This window comes from Macaca nemestrina, chromosome 15 (genome assembly GCF_043159975.1).
Source record: "Macaca nemestrina isolate mMacNem1 chromosome 15, mMacNem.hap1, whole genome shotgun sequence".
Classification (NCBI taxonomy): Eukaryota; Metazoa; Chordata; class Mammalia; order Primates; family Cercopithecidae; genus Macaca; species Macaca nemestrina.
The window spans coordinates 114,736,806-114,749,787 of NC_092139.1; the positions used below are offsets into that span (position 1 = coordinate 114,736,806).

General features: G+C 50.5%; 1 protein-coding gene across 8 annotated transcripts in view; it reads left to right on the forward strand.

Annotated features, from left to right (window-relative positions):
• The window catches only part of LOC105489792 (TBC1 domain family member 22A), a 414,387-nt gene that overhangs the window by 232,948 nt on the left and 168,457 nt on the right, over window positions 1-12,982 (forward strand). For all 8 annotated transcript variants that reach the window (XM_071080773.1, XM_071080772.1, XM_071080767.1 and 5 more), the window contains one exon: window positions 8,999-9,074. In XM_071080773.1, coding sequence (XP_070936874.1) covers window positions 8,999-9,074 — 76 coding nt within the window. The remainder of the gene's footprint in view (window positions 1-8,998; window positions 9,075-12,982) is intronic.

The following is a 12,982-nucleotide window of genomic DNA, read 5'->3' on the forward strand; positions in this document are numbered from 1 at the left end:
GGAGAATGTGTTACAGCTTCTCCCTCGGCACCTGCTGCCTCACCGTGCACTTTTATGCGTTGGAGACGGCTTCTTTCCTTAAACCTTATGAACTGACCTCTGTTAGCTTCCACCCTTTCTTCTGTAACTTCCTCACTTCTGTCAGCCTCCATAGAATTCAAGAGAGTTAGGGTCTTGCTCTGGACTAGGCTTTGGCTTAGGAAAATGTTGTAGCTGTTTCGGTCTTCTATCCAGACCACTGAAACTTTGTCCACATCAGCAAGAAGCCGGTTTTGCCTTCTTAACATTCGTGTGTTCACTGGAGTAGCACTTTTAATTTCCTTCAAGAACTTTTCCTTTGCATTTCACAACCTGGCTGCTCGGCAAAAAAAAAAAAAAAAAAAAAAAAAAAGGCTTACCTTTTGGCTTGTCTCAGCTTTTTGCATGCCTTCCTCACCAAGCGTAATCTTTCTGGCTTTTGATTTAAAGTGAGAGAACGTCCAACTCTTTCTTTACTTAACCCATTATAGGGTTTTTACTTGGCCTAATATCAATATTGTTGTGTCTCAGAAAATAGGAAGGCCTGAGAAGAGAGAGAGATGGGGAACTGCTGGTCAGCAGGGCAGTTGGAACACATACAAAACGTTTATTGATTAAGTTTGCTGTCTTACATGACGTGGTTTGTGGTGCCTCAAAACAATTACGATAGTAACATCAAAGACCACTCATCACAGATCCCCATAAAAGATGTAATGATAATGAAAAAGTTTGAAATATTAAGAAAATTGCCAAAATGTGAAACAGAGTCACTATATATGTGTGTATGTGTGTGTATGTGTGTGTGTGTGTATATATTATATATGTGTGTGTGTGTATATATATATATATATTTTTTTTTTTTTTTGAGACAGGGCTTCACTCTGTTGCCCAGGCTGAAGTGCAGTGGTGTGATCTTAGCTCACTGCAACCTCTGTCTCCCAGGCTTAAGTGATTCTTCCACCTCAGTCTCCTGAGTAGCTGGAACTATAGGTGCCACCAACCTGGCTAATTTTTATATTTTTTGGGTAGAGATGGGGTTTCGCCATGTTTCCCAGGCTGGTCTTGAACTCCTGGGCTCAACGGATCTGCCCACATCGGCCTCCCAAAGTGCTGGGATTACAGGCATGTGCTACCGCGCCTGGTCACGAAATATATGTTTTATTTAAAATATACTCTTGTAGATAGTTTATTCTTGGAGTTTGCTTTCTTAACTTTTTAGTGTGTGCTTAGACCATATATATATGTGTGTATATATATTTTTTACATATACATATATATACACACACACATATATATTCATCTGATCTGTCCAACCTAATTATTTATATGGTTGGAGTTTAGGTTGCCATTTTCCTATTTATTTTCTATTTGTTTCATCTTTTCTTATTTGTTCTTTTTTCCCTACCTTCTTTGGATGAATTGAGTATTTTTTTAAATTAATGGAGTTTGGCTTTTTAGAGCAGTGTCAGCTTTGCAGAAAAATCGAGCAGGAGGTGGAGAGGCCCCATGCGCTCCTCAGCGTCCTCCTTCAGCCCCAGCCTCCCTGCGATTAGCATCTCCCCTCAGTGACTTTAGTGAGGCATATGTGTTACAATTGAGAAATCAATATCGATACATTATTGTCAGCTCAAGTCCATAGTTTACACCAGAGTTGACTTTTTGTGTTGTAGGTTTTGAAAGGTGTGGGTTTTGAAAGGTGTGCAGTGACGAGTCCACCAAGAAAGTGTCATACAGTGTCATCCCCTGCCCTGAACACCCTCGTGCCCTGCCTGGTCATCCCCTTCCACCCAACCCCTGGGCTTTTTACTGTCTCCATAGTTTCGCCTTTACCAGAATGTGACTTGGTTGAAATCCCGCAGTTGGAGCCTTTCCAGCCTGACTGCTTGTGCTACGGTTGCTTCTCTTCTCGTTGGCTTACTGGCTGTCCCCCTCCCGCGCCGGCGTTCATGACGGCTCTGCTCCTCGCAGTGTGCATCTGGGAGTGACCATGGATGGCCGCCTCCTGCTGGTGCGGCCGCTTTACTCTGCTGCTTGGTCTGTGTCTGAAGACAAGTGACAGCCATGTTTCTGGTGGTTTACAGAGGCACTGGTTCCTCTGGCCTGGCTGGGTTGGGAGCCTTCAGCCTTAAACCACTGTTTCGTGGCCGACATGTCATGGAAGGTGCAGAATTGGGGGGAGGTTGGGTTTGCATTTTGTATGGATGTTGTCTTAGGTTCTTTTAGACACAGTAACTCAATACCCTCTGTACCCTTGCAATGGAGCTCTTCCTCTCTCCATTTCACAGATGGGGACACAGGAGATCAGAGAAATGAACCTGGCAGGTAGGAAAGCAGGGGCTTAAACAAGGCTTCATCGAATTGGACACCTTTGTGCTCTGAGGGCACTTTCTGAGAGCTGCTGCAGAGCCCCGTCATTGGCCCTGCCCTTCCCTCCTCTTTGCAGAGACTGCAGTGAAGACGTCAAGGGGATCTGTTTAGCCAGTGCCTCTCAGCTGGGAGGGACAGCGAATGTGATAGAAGGCACAATCAGGATTCAGAACGGGTTCAACTGCCTGCATTGCCAGCCGGGAACCAATCAAATGAATGAGCTAATAGGAATAAATGGCAAGTCCTGCGTTCAGGTGCACGAGCTGATCAGTCGGCTCAGCAGAAGGCAGTGTGGACAGTTGGGGTTGACTTTGTCTTCCGTGGGAAGCGCGTGTGGTCACTTTGCCTGGATTACGGCAGTTGCCTCATGAATGATACCCCTGCATCCTCTTTGGCCTCATTCCGTTGTTTCTACATCATCTTTCTGTGATGCAAATCTCTTACCTGCAGTGGCCCCCATTTGCATTTCATTACCTGCATTTGAGAGCCTTGCCTGGGCCTCACCGCTGCCTCGGACATGGCCTTCCAGCCTCGCCGCTGCCTCGGACATGGCCTTCCAGCCTCGGAACAGTCTCCTCCTACCTTAGCCGCAGCTTCCTCACTGCCCTTCAGCTGCCCTGGCCTCTTTCATTTCTGGGATGTGACGTGCTCCCTCGGGCCGCCGGGGCTCTGTCGCATGGTGCCTGAACTCTCTCTCTCATCTCTGCTCAGGCCTGACACCCTCCAAGTGGTTTTCCAGGCCCAGCCTGGTTCTGTGCTGTGATGGTGTGGCCACCCAGGTCCTCGTTAGCAGTAAATGTGCACTTGCCTGGCATGTGGTGAACGTTGGCTCAGCTGCCAGACTGTCATCCCTGTGAACAGAAGGGCCCTGTCTACCTGTCTACTTTTCCCCATCTGTGTCAAGGGACCCCAAGGCCACCCCACGGAGCCACACTCGTGGCTGTGATTCCTCACAGGGCAAGGATGCAGAGGAGACTCCATCAAGGGGTAAAGTCCAGAGGAAGTGGGGTGAGCTTCCAAGCCCTCTCCTGGCGGAGTCACACAGGACACACTGGATCACTCCAGCATGGGGCTGGGACGACCTGTCCGAAACATTGTGCCTACTGGGGAAGCACATTAGAGACTCAGCACCGAGAATGTTAGTGGGGACTGGGCATACGGACACTCTCTGCTTGGCATGTGCCCAAATGTAGCCTCCTAGGGGGAGAGCAGGTGCCCAGGGTGAACCACACCGCACAGTGTAGACCCGCCGAGTCAGCCAGATCAGTCAGGGAATGGTGGGAACTCTCCCGAAACCCACATTCTAGGCACCCGCCGGGGACCGGCCTTGCAAGCAGGACTCTCCGGGGATGGCATTCCCAGGCCTGTGTGTTTGACTCCTTCGCACACATCGATACTCAGGACTTGATTTTCTGGCACGTAGGAGGCTTTCAGTGTTTGTTGAACAGATGAAAGAACTAGTATCTGATGTGGTTCTGCCTTCTGCTGGACTGGTGCATTAACTGCTTTAATGTCTGAACGGCTGACAGTGGAGTGCAGCTGTGACAGGAGGCTTCCTAGCTCTGTCCTTGCGTGATCAGAGCCCAGCTTCTGTGTTGAGGGCTGGTGGCCAGGGGCCCCTGAGAGGACGTGGAAGGGAGTCTTTTAAGAGTTGAAGGAATCTGGTCTCTCAGGCCGTTGCTTGCAGAAGAGACTTCCTGAGCTGTTTCGGAGGCAGGTCAATGCCTGTGTGCGGAAGGCACATTTGGTTTCGGCGTGGGGAAGACACTGTGTTACGGTGAGATTAGCCTGGAAAGGGGAGGCTGGACTTTGTGGGGAGTTGGATCCTGGTCCAGGTGGAAGAGCCCTTTGTCAGAGAGGCAGGAGGAGTCTGACTTCTCCGTGAGCTGGCAGGTTTGCCTCCTGGTACTTCCAGCTGAGCTGATAGGAATTTATATTTCAACTCTTCTCTAAAATGCTCCCTGAGAAAATTTTATTCTACTTTTCTTCCGAAAAGCCCAGAAAGTGTTATTTGTTATTGGGAGGAGTGTGATGTTGTAATGGCAACAGGTGTAAGGCAAGCTGAGAGCATGTTAAAAAATTTATATTCACAGACTTTACCTTCTGTGAAACATTTCGCAAAAGGCCATTGTCTTCAGCCCTTCCTTTCTTCCCTCTGACTCATACGTTTTGTAAATTACATCCCTTTTCAAAGACACACGATCTCAATTGGAAAGGATATGCGTGTTTACTTTTTATGAAGGGAATAATGTTAATATTATTACTAATGATATTTTTATAAGCGTAGAGTATTTTTGCTTACAAGATCCTGTTTTGCTGCCCAGGTACATGTTCACTAGCACAGGTGATCTGGGGGCCAGGTGTGGGAGGCGGGGTGCTGGGCTGGGGTATCCTGAGGGCAAATCTGATTTCTGGGCCTTAAGCAGACAGAGCCCGTGATCTGCCCAGGGGTCTTGGTGGAGCCTGCGGGCAGCAGGCTGCTGGGAGGGCCCGGGCGGTCAGTGCCTCCCCGGGACAGGCTGCTGGGAGGGCCCGGGCAGTCAGTGCCTCCCCGGGACAGGCTGCTGGGAGGGCCCGGGCAGTCAGTGCCTCCCCGGGACAGGCTGCTGGGAGGGCCCGGGCAGTCAGTGCCTCCCCGGGACAGGCTGCTGGGAGGGCCCGGGCGGTCAGTGCCTCCCCGGGACAGGCTGCTGGGAGGGCCTGGGCAGTCAGTGCCTCCCCGGGACAGGCTGCTGGGAGGGCCATGGGGTGGTCTTAGTCATTCCTTTCCTCAGCCGCCTGGCTCTGCGTTCCTTGGCCACGGTGTCTGCCTCCTTAGAGTGCCCTTGGAGGCTTCCTGGCCACTGAGTGGGGCCTTCTGCAGCCTGGGCTCACCTCCGGAGCCAGGAGGGCCCAGACTGACCCCCGCCCCGTGCTCTAGCCTTGGTGTCTCGCCCTCCGGAGGTGGGGCCGGGCGTCCGTGCTGCAGTCTTCTGAAGGCTGGTCTTCTCTGCCCCTAGTCTGAAGCCAGAATGCCAAGGCCATAGCTGTCAGTCTTTGCAGGTCTTCCAAAATGCAAACCTTTTCTCTTTCAAAATGCAGACCTTTACTTTATGGGCTCTCAGTGCCATTCTTTTTTATTGTTTGGATTTCTGAGAACCTGTCTTCCCTACCTGGGTTTTGAACAAATTGAGAAATAAAGTTGTCGCAGATGGAGGCCAAATAATAACTATTTCTGCTCGAGAGCCTGAGATCCTGTCTTAGTGGGAGAGCCACTGAGTTGGCTGACCGATCCCAGGACCCATCAGGCTCGCCCACCCCATCAGAGCCGGCGCTGCGGGCCGGGCCCTGCCCGCCTGCTGTGGAACCTCTGAGAAGTGCGAGGGACTGAACCCACCTTCGCCTCTCCCCGTTTTAGCCTCCGTGGAGCGAGCATTTCTGGGAATAGAGGCAGTACAGGAGAGGCAGCAGCTGCGCTCCCTCCACCTGGCGCTGACTCCAGGTCTGTCTGTTATTCACATAACCATCAGGGCCCTGGACAGCCGGGGGCGTGGCCTCCCTTGGAGTGGGAGAGATCACATCCCTCAGGACAGACCAGTGGGGTGGTTAGAATGTGCTCCCCACGGCTCCAGAATTTGTCAGAATAGGACATTAATTAAGTAATCCTAAGGCCTCTCTGTACTGGAGGCGGCCACACACTCTGTGGTTTACTTCTCACCCTTAATTCTGTGCGGCTGTATTGTTCAGCCGGGCTCGTCGGGATTCCTCCACGACATGATGCAAACTTGCAACACACAGTGTGCCCTAAATGTTAACATAAATCTGCTTCTGTTGTCCAGTCTCTGGGGAGAAATTCAGTCTTAAAGGGTAACCACTGCAAGTTCAGGTCCAACGATGATGACAGTCAAAGGAATTCAAGTCTGGAGCCAAAATTTCTTACTCCTGTTAAATTTCAAATATATGAAAGCTCACAATTTGTCCTTCACTTGCTGCTGCGGCTCCATCTCAGCTGGACAGGTGCCGGGGTCTCACTGACACCGTCGCAGCTCCTTCAGGCCTAAAAGTCCTGCCCATTAAACGCTGTATTTTGGACAGCCAAATTCAGGAGGCCTCCAAGCTTATCCCTGAATCGGCCCACGACATCTAGGAAACAGATCATCCCCAGGCCCCGGAGCAGTCACTGCAGAGATCCGCTCTCCGGAGCCCATCCTTCCTGCCACCCAGGGTCACCAGAGGGCCTTGGCGTCATTCTAAGTGAAGGTGGCAAACGGAGTTTTCGCGGTTCTGCCCTCACAGAGATGTGACAGTTTGGAATCCAGAGCCCGTCACTTGAAATCCACCTGGGAGAAATCCCTCAGCAAGCGGGCAGGTCTGACTCGGCTCATTTTCCATTTCTAGGGACAGAAAAATCCTCAGTGCCTTGTAGGCATTTTCTGTGTTCTGGGCCACAGCGGCCGCCATGCCTGTTCTTGTTAGGAGATGTCACGTGTGCTCTGGGTGTGTGCGCGGGTGTGTGTGCGCGTGCTTGTGTGTGTGTGTGCATGTGTGAGAGAGAGAGAGAGAGAGAGAGAGAAACGTAGTGAGTGCTGGCTGCGTGTGTTCACATTCGACTTTCCAGACTTGGGAATGCTGCTGGCCCGAAAGCAGTCACTCAGCTCCACACTTGTCTTACCTGGGGTCCCCTCCTGGGTTCTGGAGCTGGGGGTTCTGTGAGTGCTGTTTCCACGTTACTGGGGCCTCCCGAGGGCTGACACCCTTGCTGTGTGCCCCGTCACCCTTCCTTGCAGATTCTGTGCACTCTGTGGCTGCGTCCCCTCACAGCACAGGGAGGCCTGCCTGGTTGACCACCTCCAGGAACGTTGTTCTCGAACCGTTTTCCAGTCCTGAGCCTATGGAAGAGGAGTATCAGTATCAAGTCCAGATCAGTCCTTCCACTTTACTCCTGGGCTCTGAATGTCGGGTGCCATGTGGACAACTGCCCGTGTAGACCTGCTCCCCTGTCACGCAAAGCTAGCACCTCCGTCCTGCCAGGTGGTGCCTGCAGACCCCTGCCCTCTTGGGCGCTCAGGCAGCAGATCATCCCCCACTGTCGGAGAGGCTGCCCTGACGCTGCCTTCTGCAAGCTAGTACCTGCGTGGTGGCCTGAGCCCGCTTGGTGAGCTGCAGTTGCCTGTGCCCAACACCTCCTGTTCGGACCAAGACTGCATTACCTGTGCCCTTACTGAGGCCAGTGGCCTGCCTGGCTTCCCCTAGCTGAGGCTCCTGGGGCCATCCCCAGTGTCACTCCCTGAGGGCAGAGCTGCCACAGGCAGTCATCTCCCAGTGCTGGCCGGGCCAGAGGCCCTGTGTGCTCACTAAAGAGTTAGAAGCCTAGGCCGGAACCCACAGGAGCCCCAGGCACAGCACCCGTCGTTTCGCTGCCTTCTGATTCTCCTTTCTGCACAGGTTCATGGATTAGCAACCTTAGTTCCACCTGCAACCCTGGTTCCCCATGCCATGTAAGGCAGCACATCCGCAGGTTCCAGGGATTGGAACCTGGGCGTCTTTGGGGCTGGTTATTATTCTGCTTTCCACATTCACTGCTGTTGGGTACAGATTAAGTCTGTTAACCACGAGTCTGGTTGAAACCCTCCTTCTGAAAATGCCCCCGAGCACTGGCTGAGGCCCAAAGGGCAGCCTGCATAGGGAATGCCCTTCTCTTGTTGATGGGAGCTGCCTCTTTGTGTTCCTGCTGTGGGATGAGGCAGTGTGACCAGTCTTCTCCGGCCGCACCCCCCAGTGTCTTGTATGTGCTCTCTTAGGTGGTGACACAGGAGTAATAGACCTGTCACCGCCCGGTACCTGCTGTGTCTTGAAATCTCTTCCACATTCCACTTACTTATTTCCTTGAGACCTCAGACAGTCCTAGAAGGCAGTGTTATTACTCTCATGTTATTGGTAATGAAACGGAAGCCCAGAGGGGTTGTGTTACTTGCCAGGGTCACACAGCTCCTGAGTCCTAGAGCTGGGGCCCCATTCCTGGGCTGTTTGACTTGAAACTGCCCAGGCCCCCTTCCCTTTGATGCTATGCAGACCTTCTTCTGTTAGTATCTGAACTTAACCTGAGTTCACCCAACTATATCTCCGAGGGTAAAGCCACATGTCCACTGTTTTCAGCATCATGTCATCAGCACTTGGATTGTGGCCACGATGATGGTGCTGTCAGCGCCGGGCACATTTGCCATTGGCTTCCAGCAGGGCTGAGTGCTCGGGGTCCAGGTGGCCAGCGAGGTGGTCAGTTCCCAAAGACTGTTCTGGTCAATGAGCTATGCACTTGGATGCCTGATTTTCAATTTAGATATAAGTGTCTCACGTTTACAAATAGAAATGTACCAGTCAGTGTTCCCTGAGATGTGCATGCTCATCACCTGACATCGGGAAATACTGGACTTTCCCTTCTCAAAATAGCACTCGGCGGCACCGCGAGGGGCTGTGCTGTGCAGTGCGCGTCCGCTTATTTGTTTCTCAAGATAAAATCTGCTTGTGAATTCGTCCTATTATCAAGCTGTTCCCTTTATCCCAGCTGCCTTTTTCCCTTTTGGAAAGTGTGTTTTATTTTATATGCCTATGATTCACATTATTATTTTTTCCTTAGGATAACTACACCTTTGCCCAACCTGGAATTCAAATGAAAGTGAAAATGTTAGAAGAACTCGTGAGCCGGATAGATGGTAAGCCAGCTTCCTGTGCAGCCCCTCTCTGTGGGAAGGGGGAGGTGGCACCCAGCCCTCGGTGGGACAGGGTGCTGTCCTCATCCGCCAGTGGCATCCTGGCCTGCTCAGGATCCCTCATGGGCATCCTTCTGAGACAGCTGCTGGTGCGCAAGCTGCTCTTATTTCTTCTTCTTAAGCCGATATCATCAGAATTCAGTACATTCGCTTTGCAGGAGAGTAGTGAGTGTGCACCCGAAGCAGGCAGTGCTCACTCCTTATTAAGCTTGGTGATTGTCACCATCTAGGTGACAGATGGTTGTTTATGGTGGTCCTTCGGTACTCTGTTCCCTGGCTCTGTACATCATTTTTCTATCAAGGATGCCAGAATAATCCTCCATGGAATCTAACTAATTACTGAGTCTGGAAATAACATCTTTAATATTACAGAAAAATGACAGTGTGTGCTCAGGCAGTTTCAGATTATGCTTTCATGTTTAAGTCGGGGCTTTGAAATACTCTTTACCTTCATCTTTAAAATAATTCCCCCTACGATGTGCTGACTGTCATATTACAATAGCAGAGTTTAATTAAATGGAAGTTGAGAGATAATGCTTGCCCGTTCCAGGCATATTCTCCCGATAGTTTGTTAAATTCTTGAACAGAGCATTAAGCAAGTGATGCCAAGCAGAACCAGGCCTGCATTTGTGATACCAGCTGGTCAGCGATGAGCTATGGAAGAGAGACATGCTTGGCAAATTATTTCACACAACGTGGAGAGAAACTGCACTTTGCTGGAAACTTAGCCCTGGCCACGTGCCTTGCAGGGTCCTGCCCGCTCAGCGTCGCAGGTCACCGCGCCGTTTCCCCTCCCTGCGCACTTTAGCACGGAAGGCCGTGACAGCAGTCTTCACGGGGAAGGCGCTCGGTTTGGGAAACTGCTGAGTGATACTCTAAAGTGGACTCCTACAAATTACAAACTCCATTTTGTTCCTTGATTGAATCTGATTTTTAACTCTGTGTCTGATGGTTGCTACCTAATTTCCATATCAGGAAGTTGTATGCAGCTCTTCTGATAATACTTTCAGTATTACATTTAGCTGCTTTTCAGTCTATCGTCTGTTAAAAATACTGTTTGTGCCTCCGTCAGTGCATTCCTGGGCGCTCATCGCACGCTGCATCCTGAGGTCTTGTTTGGGTACGGTTGGATTCTTTTCCCTGCCAGCACTTTCACAAGCGTTCCCCAGCCCCATTGAGCTCTTTGAAATATGATTTGCAGTAGATGTGAATTACACGTTCTTAGCAGGTTCTTCCTTTCCTGCTTGTGTCCCTTGGAAAGCATATTTCATGTTTTCTTGGAGGTTAGAAACTTGTGGTTAGTGCTCGTTTGTTCCAGTGCTGCAGTTTGGGAAATACTTGAATTGATTTTCTCTGGTGCTGTGGTTTAGAAAGAAGCACATTGCGGATTTGCTGGATGATTGTTTAAAAGAGCAGCAACAATAACCAAAGGAACCCCAACGAAATCTGTACTTTTTAGTAAATCATATTTTTATTTTCAGCACAGCCTCTGAGTAGGCCATTTTCATATGGCAATTTTTTGTTTAAAGGATCGGTGCTTCACAACAGACAAAGATGTGTGTTGCTGTAAAGAGGTTAAACCGTGTAACTTGTTCCTGTTCTTCTAATGAAACCTTAAGGAATTTCTATCATGGCCTCAAAATAAGAATACCCAGGCCGCTAAAGCAGTAAATAGAATTTCTCGCGTTGGAGCTCTCAGACTGGTGGGAGCCATCAACCCTGAGCAAGCTTGGGAGAAGCATCTGCAGGCTTTGACCATGTGAAGCTCCCCTCCCCGGTTTCATCACTTGCCTCCTAGAGGAAGGATTTGTGGGTTGGAAGTTTTGCAGGGATTGTAAAGATTTTATTAAGGGCAGAGAATATTCTAGGAAGAAAAAATTGCTTAAAAAAGACAAGCCTGTCAGGCCGGGCATGGTGGCTCAAGCCTGTAATCTCAGCACTTTGGGAGGCCGAGGCGGGCGGATCACGAGGTCAGGAGATTGAGACCATCCTGGCTAACACAGTGAAACCCAGTCTCTACTAAAAATACAAAAAAATAGCCGGGCGTGGTGGTGGGCGCCTGTAGTCCCAGCTACTCGGGAGGCTGAGGCAGGAGAATGGTGTGAACCTGGGAGGCGGAGCTTGCAGTGAGCCGAGATGGCGCCACTGCACTCCAGCCTGGGCAACAGAGCGAGACTCCATCTCAAAAACAAACAAACAAATAAACAAAAACAAAACGCCTCTCCTCATTTCTGCGTTTTAGGAGGACAGCATTTATTTCAGAAAATTTTGATAATTAGGTGAAGGAAAACATCTTCATGGACTGGTTGAGAATGGAGAGGTTTTGCGGACATTGCCCAGATGGGAATACTTCAGAAAAGAGCTGAATTGCTCTGCAAAGTCAAGTGGAATTTCAGCAGTGGTGGCGTGAGGATGAGGGCTCATCAGGAGCCAGCAGAGAGCTGGAGGAGGGGGAGGTCTTGGGGATGGAGGGAAGCCTGGTGAGGGGCGCGAGGGCAGATCGGAAGAGGTCCGCATCACTCTCGTTTTCTTGAGGTAAGGAGTTGTGAAAGAATCTCTCAGAAGCACTTCTGAGTAGTTTCTTCCTACCTTGAGAAGTACTGTGACCCTTCTCTGTCATCCCTAAGCCTTTAGAAAAAGTCTGCCGCGGAGACACGAAGGTGCTGAGAATGAAGAGAGAGGGCTGTGTCTGTAATGGAAGCCGCATGGAAAGGAGGATGGGCAGCAGCCTTCGAGGGTGTGTGCTGGGCGGGCAGTAAAGCGAGAGGCAAGCTCGTGGATGCGAAACTCCTCGGGAATCCCCTGTACCCTTCGGGACAGACACTGTAGGAGTTCCCACAGAGTCAGAGAGGGTGACTGGAGCCACTGAATTTGGAGTGAAAGAAAAAGGTGAGAGTAGGAGGAACATGCATTTTTTTTCTTTTTTTTTCTTTTTTTTTTTTTTTGAGACAGTCTTGCTCTGTCACCCAGGCTGGAGTGCAGTGGCGTGATCTCGGCTCACTGCAAGCTCCGCCTCCCAGGTTCACACCATTCTCCTGCCTCAGCCTCCCGAGTAGCTGGGACTACAGGCGCCCGCCACCACGTCTGGCTAATTTTTTGGTATTTTTAGTAGAGATGGGGTTTAACTGTTCACAGGATGGTCTCGATCTCCTGACCTCGTGATCCGCCTGCCGCGGCCTCCCAAAGTGCTGGGATTACAGGCGTGAGCAACCGTGCCTGGCCGGAACATGCATTTTCAGTCGTGGCAGGCTAGATAATTTCAACCATGTTTCCCACTGGATAAGAGTGTTTTTGTTTGTTTGTTTGTTTGTTTGTTCGTTTTTTGCCAACAAACAAAGCAAAAAGAAAGAGGCCAGGCGCAGTGGCTCACGCCTATAATCCCAGCACTTTGGGAGGCCAAGGCGGGTGGATCACGAGGTGAGGAGATCGAGACCATCCTGGCTAACACGGTGAAGCCCCGTCTCTACTAAAAATACAAAAAATTAGCCGGGCGAGGTGGCGGGCGCCTGTAGTCCCAGCTACTCGGGAGGCTGAGGCAGGAGAATGGCGTGAACCCGGGAGGCGGAGCTTGCAGTGAGCCGAGATGGCGCCACTGCACTCCAGCCTGGGCGACAGAGCGAGACTCCGTCTCAAAAAAAAAAAAAAAAAAAAAAAAGAAAGAAAAAAATAAATGTCTTAAAAGCATTGAACTGCTATCTACAAAATAAGGACTTCCTGGGCCAGAGTGGTGCTAGGACCCAGCTAGGTATGTCCAGCACTAAAGCCCCCGTTGTTCTGAGTGTGTGTTTCCTGATGCAGAAGAAATCCTTCCAAAGCTAGTTGTAGTTTGGATGCCTCATGTAGTGCTTGGA